This window comes from Larus michahellis, unplaced genomic scaffold, assembly GCF_964199755.1.
Source record: "Larus michahellis unplaced genomic scaffold, bLarMic1.1 SCAFFOLD_117, whole genome shotgun sequence".
In the NCBI taxonomy this organism is placed as follows: domain Eukaryota; kingdom Metazoa; phylum Chordata; class Aves; order Charadriiformes; family Laridae; genus Larus; species Larus michahellis.
The window spans coordinates 128,882-142,090 of record NW_027436403.1 but is presented as its reverse complement, the minus strand read 5'-3'; the positions used below and the strand labels follow the sequence as shown (position 1 = coordinate 142,090).

The 13,209-nt window shown below is 50.3% G+C and overlaps 1 protein-coding gene across 1 annotated transcript; it reads right to left on the bottom strand.

Moving 5' to 3' along the window:
* Window positions 1-11,477: 11,477 nt before the first annotated feature.
* Window positions 11,478-12,489, bottom strand: LOC141737391 (olfactory receptor 6E1-like). The gene is given in 3 exon segments (XM_074572080.1): window positions 11,478-11,660; window positions 11,663-12,277; window positions 12,280-12,489. Coding segments are annotated over 3 exon segments (1,008 nt in total).
* Between the last annotated feature and the right edge of the window lie 720 nt (window positions 12,490-13,209).

Sequence of the window (13,209 nt, the reverse complement as noted above, 5' to 3'; positions counted from 1 at the left end):
TTGTTCCGCTCTGGGCATGGGGGACTGTTGAAAGAGGGAAAGACCTTGGCAAGTTAAGGCAGACTTCTTTGACCCCACCTCATTCTGTTTCCAAAAAGATCTCCGCAAAAGGACTTCTCTTCCTTTGGAATAATTTCATTCAGCTCCTTTTTGTGAGATCAAGTTTGTGCTGCTGAGGGCACTTTCTTTGCAGGGGCAGAAGTCCTTCTCTTTCCCATTGCCTTTAGCCTGAACACTGCTGAGCCCTGAGGGACAAAAGGGCTCTCTGTGCCCCAGTGCAGAGTCAGGAGAGCTGCTCTGCACACCAGTGACCTGCTGGGCACCACCCAGCTGTCCTGTCCTTACACCTCTCGGACAATGGTCTCCCTGACAATGTACTTGAAGATGAAAATGGCTTTTGTGGGTGTTAAAGTGTCCATTTTCAAAGTCGGTTTCTCCCATCTGGTTTCTCTTTCCCTGTGCAGCCGAGCAGAGAGGGATGCAGCCCGGTGGAGTGGCTCTCTGCTGCCTGGAGCTGCCCCTGCCAGGAGCTGCTTCTCTGTGCCCAGGTCTCCTCCCTCTCCCTGCTCCCACAGCCCATCCCACCCGCTGGGGGCTCAGCTCTGCCCTGCAGACCCCTCCTGGCAGCAGGGCACTGCCCAGGGCCATCTCCCTCTTTGTGGCTCCTCAGGAGGAGATGAGAGAAAGCCTGATGCTGGAAGCAAAGGTGCTGCTGGTGCTGTGTGTAGGGAGAGGAGGGGGTGAAGGCACTTTGTGAGCTTTCTGGCAGATCTGCTGATCCCTCAGTGTAATGGTTCTGCAGTCTCAGTGACTTACTGAAACTTGACAGCTGCTTTCCCTTTCTCCTCTAGAGCAACCTGAGAGCACAGACCCTGGAAAGGTCTTCATCTTTCAGGTAGCCCTTGCTTTGACCTTTCTGTTGAAATGCTGCCTCTGCTGATGTCCTGGGAGTGATCTGGAGCTGTCAGCCGCCCTGATCCATATGGCACTCTCTTGAATGCAGTAGGACCCTTGTCTGACAGTGATTGTTCCTTCCAACTACAGCCTCTCCACACAGAAGCTCCATGTAGAGCTTCCTGGGCAGGCTGAGAGCTGACCCTGGCAGGTGGCAGAGTCCCTGCCCCGGCACAAAGCCCCCTGGGGTGCAGGGACCCGGCTCTGAAGGACAGCCCTGGGCACCCCTGCCTGCACACCCACCTGTCTTCAAAACCCTGCCACAGTCCCTCGCAGAAGGCAGCCCTCCTTCATTGTCGCTGCCGTGGTGCAGCAGGGCAGCCCTGCTCTGAAGCACGTCCTCCTTCTCCACACCAGAGAAGCCAGGAGAGCCATCCTGACAGCTCCTCTCAGCCAGCCCTAGAACATCCCTCCAGGAGACTCCCCTGCCTTGCCCTACAGCCAGAGACTGACTGTGTCAACAGGGGTGAAGATTTCCCCATGAGCAAGCTCAGAACTCTCCTCCCACCCCAGACTGCCTTTGTCCTCTCTGTGCCTGGCTCCTCTCGGGTGCCTGCAGGCAGTGCCCTCAGCCCTGCTGCACTTGGCAGAGGAGCTGCTCCTGGGCAGAGCTGTCTCTCTGCAGCGCTGCCCGCTTGCCATGAGCTCCCTCCATGCCAGGAGCCCAGCCCAGCTCAGCAGCAGAGGACCAGCCCAAGGCAGCCCTTTCTCTGCCCCCTCGGGGCTCCCTCCAGGTGTCCCTGGGGCTCCAGGGGAACCTGCTGATGTAATCCCTGCTGTTCCCTGCCTCAGCTGGGCAGAGACACTTTCCTGCAGTGTTATTTCTCCCATTACAAAAAGACATTTTGTTCCAACATTTGCATTTCTCAATAAGAGACGTACTGAGGTCCAAAAATAGCTTTTTCTTTTTAATATTAGACAGGACACCCAGACAATACCAGGAAGGATTCTCCTTTACCTTTTCTGAGGGCAGGGATTCATCTGAGTCAATGGAGGGTCCTCATCCTGCCTTTGTAGTCCTCTGGGATAAAAGAGGAGTTAGCTCCATCCCAGGCACACCTCAAACACCCAGAAGGTGGGATTCCTTTTGCATCAGTTCACATGAGCCCAAAATAGGCTCCTGCAGGTGAGCTCCTTGTCTCAGCTCCCTTGCTAAGGAATGTATAGGCTGGGCCAGAGGGATATGTTCAGGTACAGATAAGCGGTGATATATCAGGTGCCAGATGTGACCAAGATGCATGCTGGTCACTGCAAGCTCTAGCTCTGGCGGAGCAATTCATAGAGACAGGATGACCTCTGGGGGCATCTTCCTGGAGGATGGTGGGAAATTCCTTTGGCCAACTTCAATGACAGAAGGTGCCCACACGTAGGACAAGGGAACCTGTAACTCTTCCTTATGTCCAGGGCAGCCCATAGAGGGATTCAGCTCACCAAATGGAGTCATGTGGCACAGGGACAGCTGAGTCTTTCTGATCTCCATCAGCTGTATTTTCCACATGTCTCCCATACCCTTCATTGCCTAACCTAACTCAGGGCAGCTGAATCTTACTTTAATTGACACATTCAGGCCTGTGGTGCTCTGGGAGGTGCCAGGGCTCTGCAGCACAACTGCACGCAGCTGACATGGACAGCACAGGTCCTGTACAGGAACCCCGTCCCCATCCAGACTAGCTGTGGGACAGGCATCCCCCAGGGCATCTCAGACAGGGGTGCTGCCTTTGGGCCACTGACTGAATCCCACCACTGCAGTGACGCAAGGGCTGTCCCTTCTCTTTACGGTAGATGCCGGGCAGGGCATGAAAACCAAGCACATCACACCAGGGTCTCCACACGTGTTCCTTCACTCTCAGACTCTGCCGGTTCTTCTCTCCCCTATGGGTTTAACCATCCCCTTGATGATACAATCATGCATCAGGCCAGTGATTTTCACAGTGGGCCTGAATCACAGGATGTCTACAGTCAAGGACATTGTCAACATCATCTCTTCCTTCCTGAGATCAGCTTCACCTCCAGCACAGGCCCTCAGGCCTGCAGAGACACAACAGACAGCAAAGCCCTCTCCTGCTCACACTACACAGCCCAGCTCTGTTTCTCTTTGACATTGGGGTGAGCATCATTTGCTCTCTTGGTGGGCACTTCATTTCTTCTTCACACAGCCATCTGCCTTAGACTCCAGCATGTCTCTGCTCTGAAGCAAAGCCTTTGCACAGTTGAGGGGGCCTTGGAAGCAGGGTTCTACTCTCAACCCAAATGTGCCACAGCTGAGGTGCTGCAGCCCAGCCATGCCCCCCTGATGCCTTCAGCCTGGGGCCTAGAGAGGAGGAGCTGGAGCTGTGTGTGCAACCTCTTCCTTCCACTTGGAGGGAAAAACAGCTGAGGGGTGTTGGGACAGCTCACATGCCTGGGCTGCTGTCTTGGGTGGGGTCAGGATGATCAGGAGTCCAGGAAGGTCAGGAGGGATGTGTCCTCTGTGTGAAGGAGCTGCTGAGATGTGTGGAGCTCCTCTCTGGGATGAAGAAGTTGGGTGAGCCCTGGTGGGTGAGTGTCAGAGGAGAGACTAATAAGGGTGACATTGTGGTGGGAGACAAAGAACCTATTAAAGTCCCCTTGTAGACTGTAATTGTCCTGGCATTCAGTGGAAAGGGACCACAGCAGCATGCAAAGAGTCCTGGAGGGTCCTGGAAGGTCTTGGTCAAGGCACAGCTGCCAGGTTGGTCTACAATGGTGATACCAATCTGCATCTTGTACTCTCAAAGAAGGAAGAGCTGGACATGGATGTCAAAACCAGTGTCAACCTTGGCTGTCGTGACCATGAACTTGTGGGGTCTCACCTGGGAAATAGTGGGGTCTCACCTTGGGAAAGCTCCATAGGAAAAGGAAGCATATGAGAGGCTGAGGAGGGATTAAAACAAAAGAGGAATTTAGAAATCAGGGAGGTTTTAGAAAAGCCAGAGCTCCCCTGGACTTCAAGGGCACAAGGATGGGGAGTTCCTTCTTGAGGAACAGTTAAGGAAGTAAATGTAAATTATTGACCACCGCAGAAGTGTGTCACCAGTGTTGAGTAGAGAGGAAGGATCACTTCCCACGACCTGCTGGCACCGCTCTTCCTAACGCAGCCCAGGAGGCTGTGGGCCTGCTTTGCTGCAAGGGCACACTGCTGGCTCTCGGTCAGCTGCTGCTCTACCAGAACACCAAAGGTACTGCTCTGCCAAAGTGTTGAGAAGCTCTCACTCACTCAGCCCCCAACCTGTACTGGTGCAGGGGACTATTTCTCCCTGTGTCCAGGGCTTGCTTTTACCTTTCCTGAACTTCGTGAGGCTTCTTTTCTGTCCAGTTTTGGGCATGCCAATGATTATCACAGTATGCCTGAATCAAAGGATGTCGATACCATGGACATTTTCAACTACTGGAAAGTTGTTTTTTCATGTAAAAAACAGTGCTAGCCTGGGGTATCGTGACCATGCAATAGTGGGGTCTCACCTCCCAAGGAGAAGCATAATAGAAGAATGCAGATGAAAGATCTCAGAGGAGCACAACTTGGCCTAGTCTTGTGACTTTTTTGTGGGGAGCCCGTGTGAGCAGCACAGAAGGGCAGCAGAGGGTCTGCAGTACAGTGGTCTGCAAGGACAGTGTCTTTCCAGTACCAGAGTGTGGTCATACCCATAGTCAGGACAACAAGCAGAGCTATCAGAAGAAGAGCTGGGGGAAACCAGACACTCATGGAGAAGCTCCATAGAAAATAGGAAGCATTCAAAAGGAGGCTGCAAGGATGAAAGCAAAGGAGGACTTGAGGAATATGGTTGGTTTTAGAAAAGCCAGAACTCCCATAGAGTTGACACTTGCGAGGGACTCGAAGGGCACAACAATGAGCAGTTATTCCTTCAGGAACAGTGAAACAATAAAGAAAGATAATGTGTGGTCACGGCTGAATTTGCAAAGAGTAGGTGTAGATGGGTACGAGGTACTCTTGCCCTGCATCTTCACCAGCAAGGTCTCCCAGTTCCATGTGTGTAAGGGGAAGAACCCCACATGAAATCCAGCAGTGGATGCAGATCAAGTCAGGGGCTACATAGGTAAGGTCAACCTTTGGTCGTCCATTGGACCAGATGGGATGAATCCAAGGATGTTGAGAGACCAGGCTGATGTCAGAGCAGGGCTGCTCTGATCCAGTTTGGATCATTTTGTGTGGCTGGGCAGCAGCTCTGTGGAAATGGCCCTGGGGCTCCTTGAGTTTTATCAGGCTAAACAAGAGCCAGCAGCAAAGGCAGCCAACAGCATCTGAGGTGCTATGAGCAGGAGCACAGCCAGGAGAAGTGATTATCCTGCTCTGCTCAGCACCTTTTACACCACACCCTGCCCAGTGACAGACAGTGAGACAAGGGCAAACAGGAACCAGCTCACTGGAGGGCCACCAAGGTGGTAACCCTGCCATTGTCCTTCAAGTGTTTGTGTGATTTCCCTAACAGCAGCAGCATGTACCACAACAAAGAAACACTAAAGCAACAACATCATTGATCTGCCTAAATAGAAATACCTGCACTGGAGCAGTCTACATCTGTGGTAGCCCCTCTGGGCAATGACAGTGGAATCAAAGAATCACAGCATCACAGAACAGTAGGGGTTGGAAGGTTTGAAGAGGTAAGACCTGTTCAGATGATGTTTAGACTTCTGTGACACTGACTGTGAACACATTCATGGGAGGCCTTTACCCTATTCACAACCAGTAACCTGAAGCCCTACGGCTACCTCTAAGTGATGGTAGTCGGGTAGAAAACACTGAGGGAAATGAGCAAGACAAATTGTAGCAGGGCTGAGCAGAGAGGAAGGATCACCTCCACCGACCTGCTGGCAGTGCTCTTCCTAGTGCAGCCCAGAAAGCCTTTGGCCACCTTTGCTGCAAAGGTGCAAAGCCTGGAGAAGAGAAGGCTTTGGGGAGACCTAATATCAGCCTTCCCACATCTTCTTGGCTTTCACCATGAAAATCCATCCAGGCTCTTCACTATTGTGGGTGATGGGAGGATGAGGGCCAATGGCATCAGCTGAAACAAATGAGCAAAACTTTCTCTCTGTCAGGACAGGCAATCACTGGAGAAGATTTCCCAGAGAGCTTGTGTCATCTCCACCCTTGGAGCTTTTCAATCCCAAAATGAAGGAAGCCCTGAGCAACCTGGTCTGACCCGACAGCTGGCCCTGCTGTGAGCAGGAGGGTCGTCTAGAGATCTCCTCATCTTCCTTCCAGCATGAATGATTCTGCATTTCAATCCACCATCTTTCCTACATGAGGGGAGGGAAATCAGTCAGGTTCCTAGTGACCACAGAAGTCAACCAGAAAATCCCGTCAGATGATCTGGGACTTTCTTGTCCCACTCCAGGCATAGTTACTCAGGTGCAGGGCTGCAAACAGCCCTGATCCTTTCCATTGCTTCACCATTTCTTTTTCACTCTTTTCCCACTCACAAGTTCTTCCCCTTGACCATCCTTGTACCCTCCCATGCAAATAGCCCACCTCTATTTACCCTTTCCTCCATGGTCCTAGTTTGGCTTCCTTTGTACTTCCATTTGGCGTTTCTGAGCTTTTCACCATGGGAATGTGTACCTTGGTGAACAATGCCATTGATCAAGTGCCTACCTTTTATATCACAGGACACAGTAGTGTCCTGTGATTCCTCATGCTGCTATCTTGTCAGAGGCACCACATGTCAGGGAGAGCCATCTGCACGCACACATGACCGACTGGACCAATGGAGCTTCATTCCTGGGGGACCCTGGAAAACTCTGGGATTCAGCAAATAGAAAGCTCACATAGTTTTACAAGGAGAAGTGGCCAGGCCTTTCCTGGGGGCAGGATTACCCCACAGATGAGGGCATGCTGTGACCTGACTGGCCGAGGACTGACCCCGAGGAGAAGGGCCTGGGCATTACGAGGGATGCAACTTTAGCCAGTGGCACATGCGGACCGTGAATTGGACTAGCTGCACACAGGGCTGCATTAGGGGGCACACGGCCACCCAGACAAGGCATTTATCAGCGCCCTTGACCCAGCACTGGTGTGGCCACATCTGGACTCGTGTGTCTGTGTGCGGGGCTCTCTGTTCTGAAGGAAGGAGGAGGAACTGGAGAAGCTCCAAAGGACATCGGGGTTTGGGGCCTGTGTGGAGAAGCTGAGGGAGCTGGGCTTCTGTACCTTTTGAAGTGGAGGCCCAGGGCTCTCTAGCAGTAGCCTGCACCTGCTTGAAGGGTGGCTTCAGAGATGGTGGAGCTTTTCCTGGTAGGGGGAAGAGAAGGAAACCTCAACAAAGTGCAGCTTGGAAGGTTCGGACTGCATGTGAGGAAAAAGAAATCTCACTCAAATGGTTGTACTGTGGTGCAAGAGGTCACCCAGAGGGAGTCTGGATCAGCCCATGGCTTTGTGTTTCAAGGAACAGCCGGTGAGAGTGGAGAGACATCAGTACAGATATGGAAATGCCGGGGTGAGAGCGATGTGGGAAAGCATCATGGGTGTCTGCAGCCTGCAAGGAAAGAGGTGCAGGCATGGGACAGTGATGGTCAGCCTGCAGCAGAGATGGCCCAGGGCTCTGGCAAGGCTAAAAAGCCCAACAGCACCAAGGTCTTTGTCCCCTTGGCTATGCAGTTGCCTCTGCCACCGAGGCCCACCAGAAGAAACTTTATTTTGAGGCTCTGGACTTGGTTTCTTCTTCACCATCACATGGGGGAGCCTTTAGGTGTTGCACAGTTTCCCTACACTTGGCCTTGCTCACCCTCACACCCCACTGCCCCCAGGAAGAGCCCTGAGCCACACCTGAGGGGCAGGATCTGCCTTCCCAGGGCCTGAGGGTCAGGTTTGGCCTTGCTGCTTCATCAAACAAAGCAACAGTTTTCTCAGCATTACAGCCACCTGCACTGTGCCTTTGCCTACCTGCAATCACAGCCTCCAGCTATCTCCTCTAACGAGTCCATGGGGAGACTTTGTCAGCAGTGGCCCTCAGTGGGACCCATTAATGCTTCCATGTACTTTGAGTTTTGCTTCTGACTCCTTGAGCAGTTTTTCAATCTTCTCTCAGTATCTGAGGTTCGTGGCCTCAGAGCTAAATCCACCACGGGGCTCATTAAAGTACAGAAAGCCCTAACGAGCTATCTCTCTTCCTTCAATTTCCTTCAAGTCTTCAATACTTCTACTGCTAATTGGAGATTTCTTCATAGTGTAGTTAAGAAGGAAGAATTCAAAGTGAACATAATTTTTTTATTACTATTACTATTTTAAATTTACTTTTCAGTTTAGAGAAGGGATGATGGAAGTCTTCTGCAATTGATATTGATCCAGAAGGTCTCCTCAGGAGGTCTGGATGGCTAGGAAAAGCAGTCCCTTGAGGTGACACTGTATGGACATCCTTGCTCCTCACCCCCACAACCCCACCATCTCTCTCATTGGCCAGCTGGGATTTACATCACTTGTCCTTCCATCAGACTTCTCCACTGATCTCTGCAGCTGGATGTTACAGCTCCATTGCACCAGCTCCCACCCGATCTCCCTAGAGACCCGGCTGCACCCAGGCACAGAAGGATTTTTCCACTTTGCAAGCAAGGACAAGTAAAGAATAATCATGTTTGATAAACACTAAAACACCCTCTGCAGCCATATGCCAAGTACAAGCTGCCTCTAATGAGGTTGCTTTTCTACGAGGGATAATCGTATGAGAAACAGGTACAAACAGATAGGTATAAAGAGTTGGCCACAGGAGACAATTAGACTGAAGGACAAGGAAACTTTTAACTACATGAAGCTCGAAGCAGCAGCTGGATGAGTGACAGGGACCTGAATGAACAAAGAGTAACAGAAGGAGAAAACGGGAGTATAACTGAAAAGGCCTTTGTCTAGACAGTCTGCACCAGAAAAGATGACTTTAGAAGTGGTCATTGTATCAGGACAGGTGAAAACATATGAAAGATTAGAGAAATTAAGTACACCGTATAACAGGCAGAATAGTGGTAATGAAGTTACAGGGGAAGATTGAGATTTCTGTGGAATATCCTTTTTGACATGTCATGGGCTTGGTAGAGATCTCTTGTGAGAGAGGACAAGCCAATGTTGCACCCAACTCTGAAAGAAACCAAAAGGGCAACCCCGGGAACTACAGGCTGTACCAGCTCAGTTTGGTGAGGAGCAAACCATCGATATCTCTTGGGTGATATTTCTGAGCACCTAAGAGAGAAGACCATGTCCAAAACCAGTCAGCCTGGACATTCAAAGGGTAGATCATGGTTCACCAGTCTGACCACCTTCATCATGGAGTACCATGCTTTGTGCATGAGGGGAGAAGAGTGGATGTCGTTCACTTCAACTTCAGCAAGATTTTTGACATGATCTCTCTTGTACTCAAGTTAGAACAGTACAGTCTGGAAGGGCAGACAAATGGACGGTCAAACACCAGTTGGATGATGAGGCTGGGAGAGCAATGGTGAAGGGCTCATACCCTACCTGGAGGCCACTGGGACATACTGGGGCACTGTGGGGCAGCACAGTGTGAGAAACGCTCCTTATCCAATAACAATGGCTCAGGCAGTGATTGATACGAAGCACATTTTATTTAGACATTCTTGCAAGAACGGGTGTCCTAGCAGGTAGGCACACCTGAGGTCCCAGAATAACTTCTTTTTATTTCCTATCCCCGGCCAAAATTTCCCTCCCCTGTTTCCCCACTGGCTAGGTACTCCAGGGTTTACAGTCTATCCGATTCACCTAAAACTACTTCTGTTCATCCCGCCTCTGTTTACTTCTCCCCATCACCCCTCCTAAACCCCTTACTTCACCTGTTTGTTTCTTCCCTTTTTGGTATTATTGCCCACGGTAGCTGGTCTCAGTTAAAGGTTCATCCTCCCGTTAAACTACCGATCCAGCATAGACTGGTTTCTCCTTTGTCTAAGGGATGAGTATTCTTGCATGTGTCTTGATCAGCCTTTTTCTAATTAATCATTCTCTAGCTGCATTTTGCAGACTGGCCAAGTTGTTCCTCTGCAAAAACAATACTTAGATTTTTCTTACAAAATCTAAGGAGACTCTCCTGGGCCCTGTTCAGTTTAGCACCTGTATCCATGACCCAAAGGAGGTAACTCCCACCATGTTTAACAAGAACAAAGGCTGCATTCTGCACCTGGGATGAAATAATGCTGGACACAATACAGACTGGCAGAGGAGTGGCTAGAAAGCAGCCCTGCAGAAAGGGATCTGAAGCTGCTGGTCGACAGCAGGCTCGATGGGAGTCAGCAGTGTGCCCTGGCAGCCACGAGGGCAAACTGCATCCTGGGGTGCGTCACACACAGCATAAGCAGCTGGTGGCTATCCCACTGTATTCAGCGCTGATGCGACCTCTACCTTGAGCTCTGTGTGCAGTTCTGGGCCCCACAATGTAAGAAGGCTGTGAAGGTACCCAAATGTGTCCAGAGGAGGGCAACAAAGCTGGGGAAAGGGCTGGAAGGCATGTCCTGTGAGGAGCGGCTGAGGACTCTGGGTTTGTTCAGTTTAGAGAAAAGAAGGCTGAGGGGCGACCTCATTGCTCTCTACAGGGTCCTGAGGAGGGGAAGTAGAGAGGGAGGTGCTGAGCTCTTCTTCCTCATGCCCAGTGATAGGACGCATGGGACGCTTTGCCAGGAGAGGTTTAGACTGGACAGAAGGCAGCAATTCTTTCCCAAAAGGGTGGTCAAACACTGGAACAGGCTTCCTAGAGAGGCGGTCGATGCCTTGTGATTAAGTGTTTAAGAGGCCCATCGGTGTTTAAGAGGTGTTTGGACAATGCCCTAAATAACATGATTTTTCTTTTGGTCAGCCCTGAAGTGCTCAGGTATTTGGACTAGATGATCATTGTAGGTCCCTTCCAACCAAATGATTCTATTCTATTCTATTCTATTCTATTCTATTCTATTCTATTCTATTCTATTCTATTCTATTCTATTCCATTCCATTCCATTCCATTCCTTTCCATCATATATACACCTGTAGGTGGATCACTCTAGAATCTGGGCTCGGACACTCAGCCCCTGGATACCAGCCTACCCAGTTGCAGCCACCTGGACATACGAGTCCCTGAGGCCACAGCTCCATTCCAGATGCTGGTACAGACCACCCCAGTCACACTCACACGCACGCACATGAACTCTTAAGTCCAGTCACTCCAGTCTCTCCGGTTCTGGCACTAATGGCATACGGGCTGTCTGACCTCCTGGTCCTGCTCCGGCTGCTGCACTCACACCGCCGTGCTCACGCGTTCACACAGAAGATTCACTCACATGGAAAAGAGGTAGAAATTAAGTTTAATGAGGAGACAAGACAGACTGCACTGGTCGTGTCCTCCCCTAAACTTCCCATAATAAGTGGGACAAGGTGTTCATTCCTCAGGAGCCTGTAATTTGGGTTCCCATCTGCCACTGTGCCTTTGTGCTCTTCTTGGTTTCTGGAGATGGGTTCCAGGTGGTTCTCCTGTGGTGGGTCTGGGAGCAGCTGGGGCAGGGCATTAACATTTGATAGCAGATCATGGGAATTGCTGTCCAGAAATGCATCGTGATAAGGCGAAAAGCTTTATTGTTGCATGGGCAATGGCTTCATTCCGGGCCAGTATCACAGTCTTGTTTCTAAGACTGTAGATGAACGGATGTAAGAATGGGTTTAGCAAAGCTACCATTCTGTTTGCCTGCAAGGAAACGTAGGAACCCTGCAAGGATGCACATAGAGAGCAATGCAGCGCCCATAGGCAATGGCCAAGGTGGTGAGATGGGAAGAACATGTAGTAAAAGCTTTTTTCCTCCCAGAGGCTCCTGGAAGGTGTAGAAGACAGAAAAGGATGCCTGTGTAAAATGCCGGAGTTAAACATAAGGAACCCAGCATGACAAATGATGAAAAAATAGAGTTCATTTTCCAAAGCTGGCTGGTGTCAGAGCAGGACAATTTGAACAAGGGGAAGCTCTCGAAAAAAAAATGGTGGATCTTCTTCGAGCCCCAGAAAGTCAGCTTGTAGAGGAGGACCAGAGAGTAACTCAAGAGTGTGGTGCCCATGACCCAAGCAGCAACAACCAGGTGGATGCAGAGCTGAGGCTTCATGATGGCAGCATAACGCAAAGGCTGGCAGATGGCAACGTAGCGGTCAAAGGTCATGACAACAAGTAGAACAATCTCTGTAGTGCCCAGGGCAAAACAGAAACAGGATTGGGCAAAGCAGCTGCTTAGTGAGATTGTTCTCCTACCAGAACCCAGGATCACAGGCAATTTGGTGCTTGTGGAGGATGTAAACCAGATTTCCAGGAAGGACAGATTGCTGATGAAAAAGTACCGGGGGGGGTTTGCCCGCGGTGACCCACGCACACAGGGAAAATGATGGTTGCGTTCCCCATCACTGTTGTCAGGTATATGAGCAGAAGGACCAGAAAGAGAAATAGCTGTAGTCTTTGATCAAGCCCTGAGAAACCCTCTAGGATGAACTCAGTAACTGCCGTTGCATTTTCTGGTCCTGTGATAAATTTCAGTTCACCCAGCCGAGACAGGAACATGGCAAAAAAATCAAGTGTGGTAATTTCACAGTCTGGATGAAAAGTTCTGTCCTTTTCTGCTTTTTCTCCTTTCCCTCAGTCTCCCTATATAACACAGAGAGTACGGCTCACACCCTGGTTTCTGTGTTTCACATTTCTGTTAGAGGCCTCAGAGAATTAGTTGTCTTCTTTCCACCTTTTTCAAACACTCACAAAGGATTGTTTCTCCAGAACAGAAGAGATTAAAGAGGCTGTTAGCTATTTCACCCCATTCCTGGGAAATTCCAGCTTCACTCAGATCTTTTGCAAATGTTAAACTCATCTGTGCCCATGAAGTCAGAGAAGAAGGTCTGGGACTTGTAAGCAGCTGCAGAGGCACATCACTCTCCAACATGGGACCGCCAAACATGTTAGGGGCAATGACCAAGGCGAACCAACTATCCAAGAAGGACAAGGTACTGAGGATGGGATACATGGGGGTGTGTTATTAGTGGTGGAGCCAAATGATGGCAATGGTGACTGCATTCCCCATGACAGTGAGCAGATCAACCACCAGCAGCAGTGGGAAAAGGAGGATTTTCAACGCTTGAATGACTGAGAACGTCTTTAGGAAAGATATAGGACAGTTGTGAGGATCCATTTTGGTACCCGGTCACTTGAAGGTGTGATAAGAGTAACCAATACCATGCCTGGTGAAACTCATCTTGTTACGTTTGTCAGCCTTCCTTCCCTTTTCTTAGG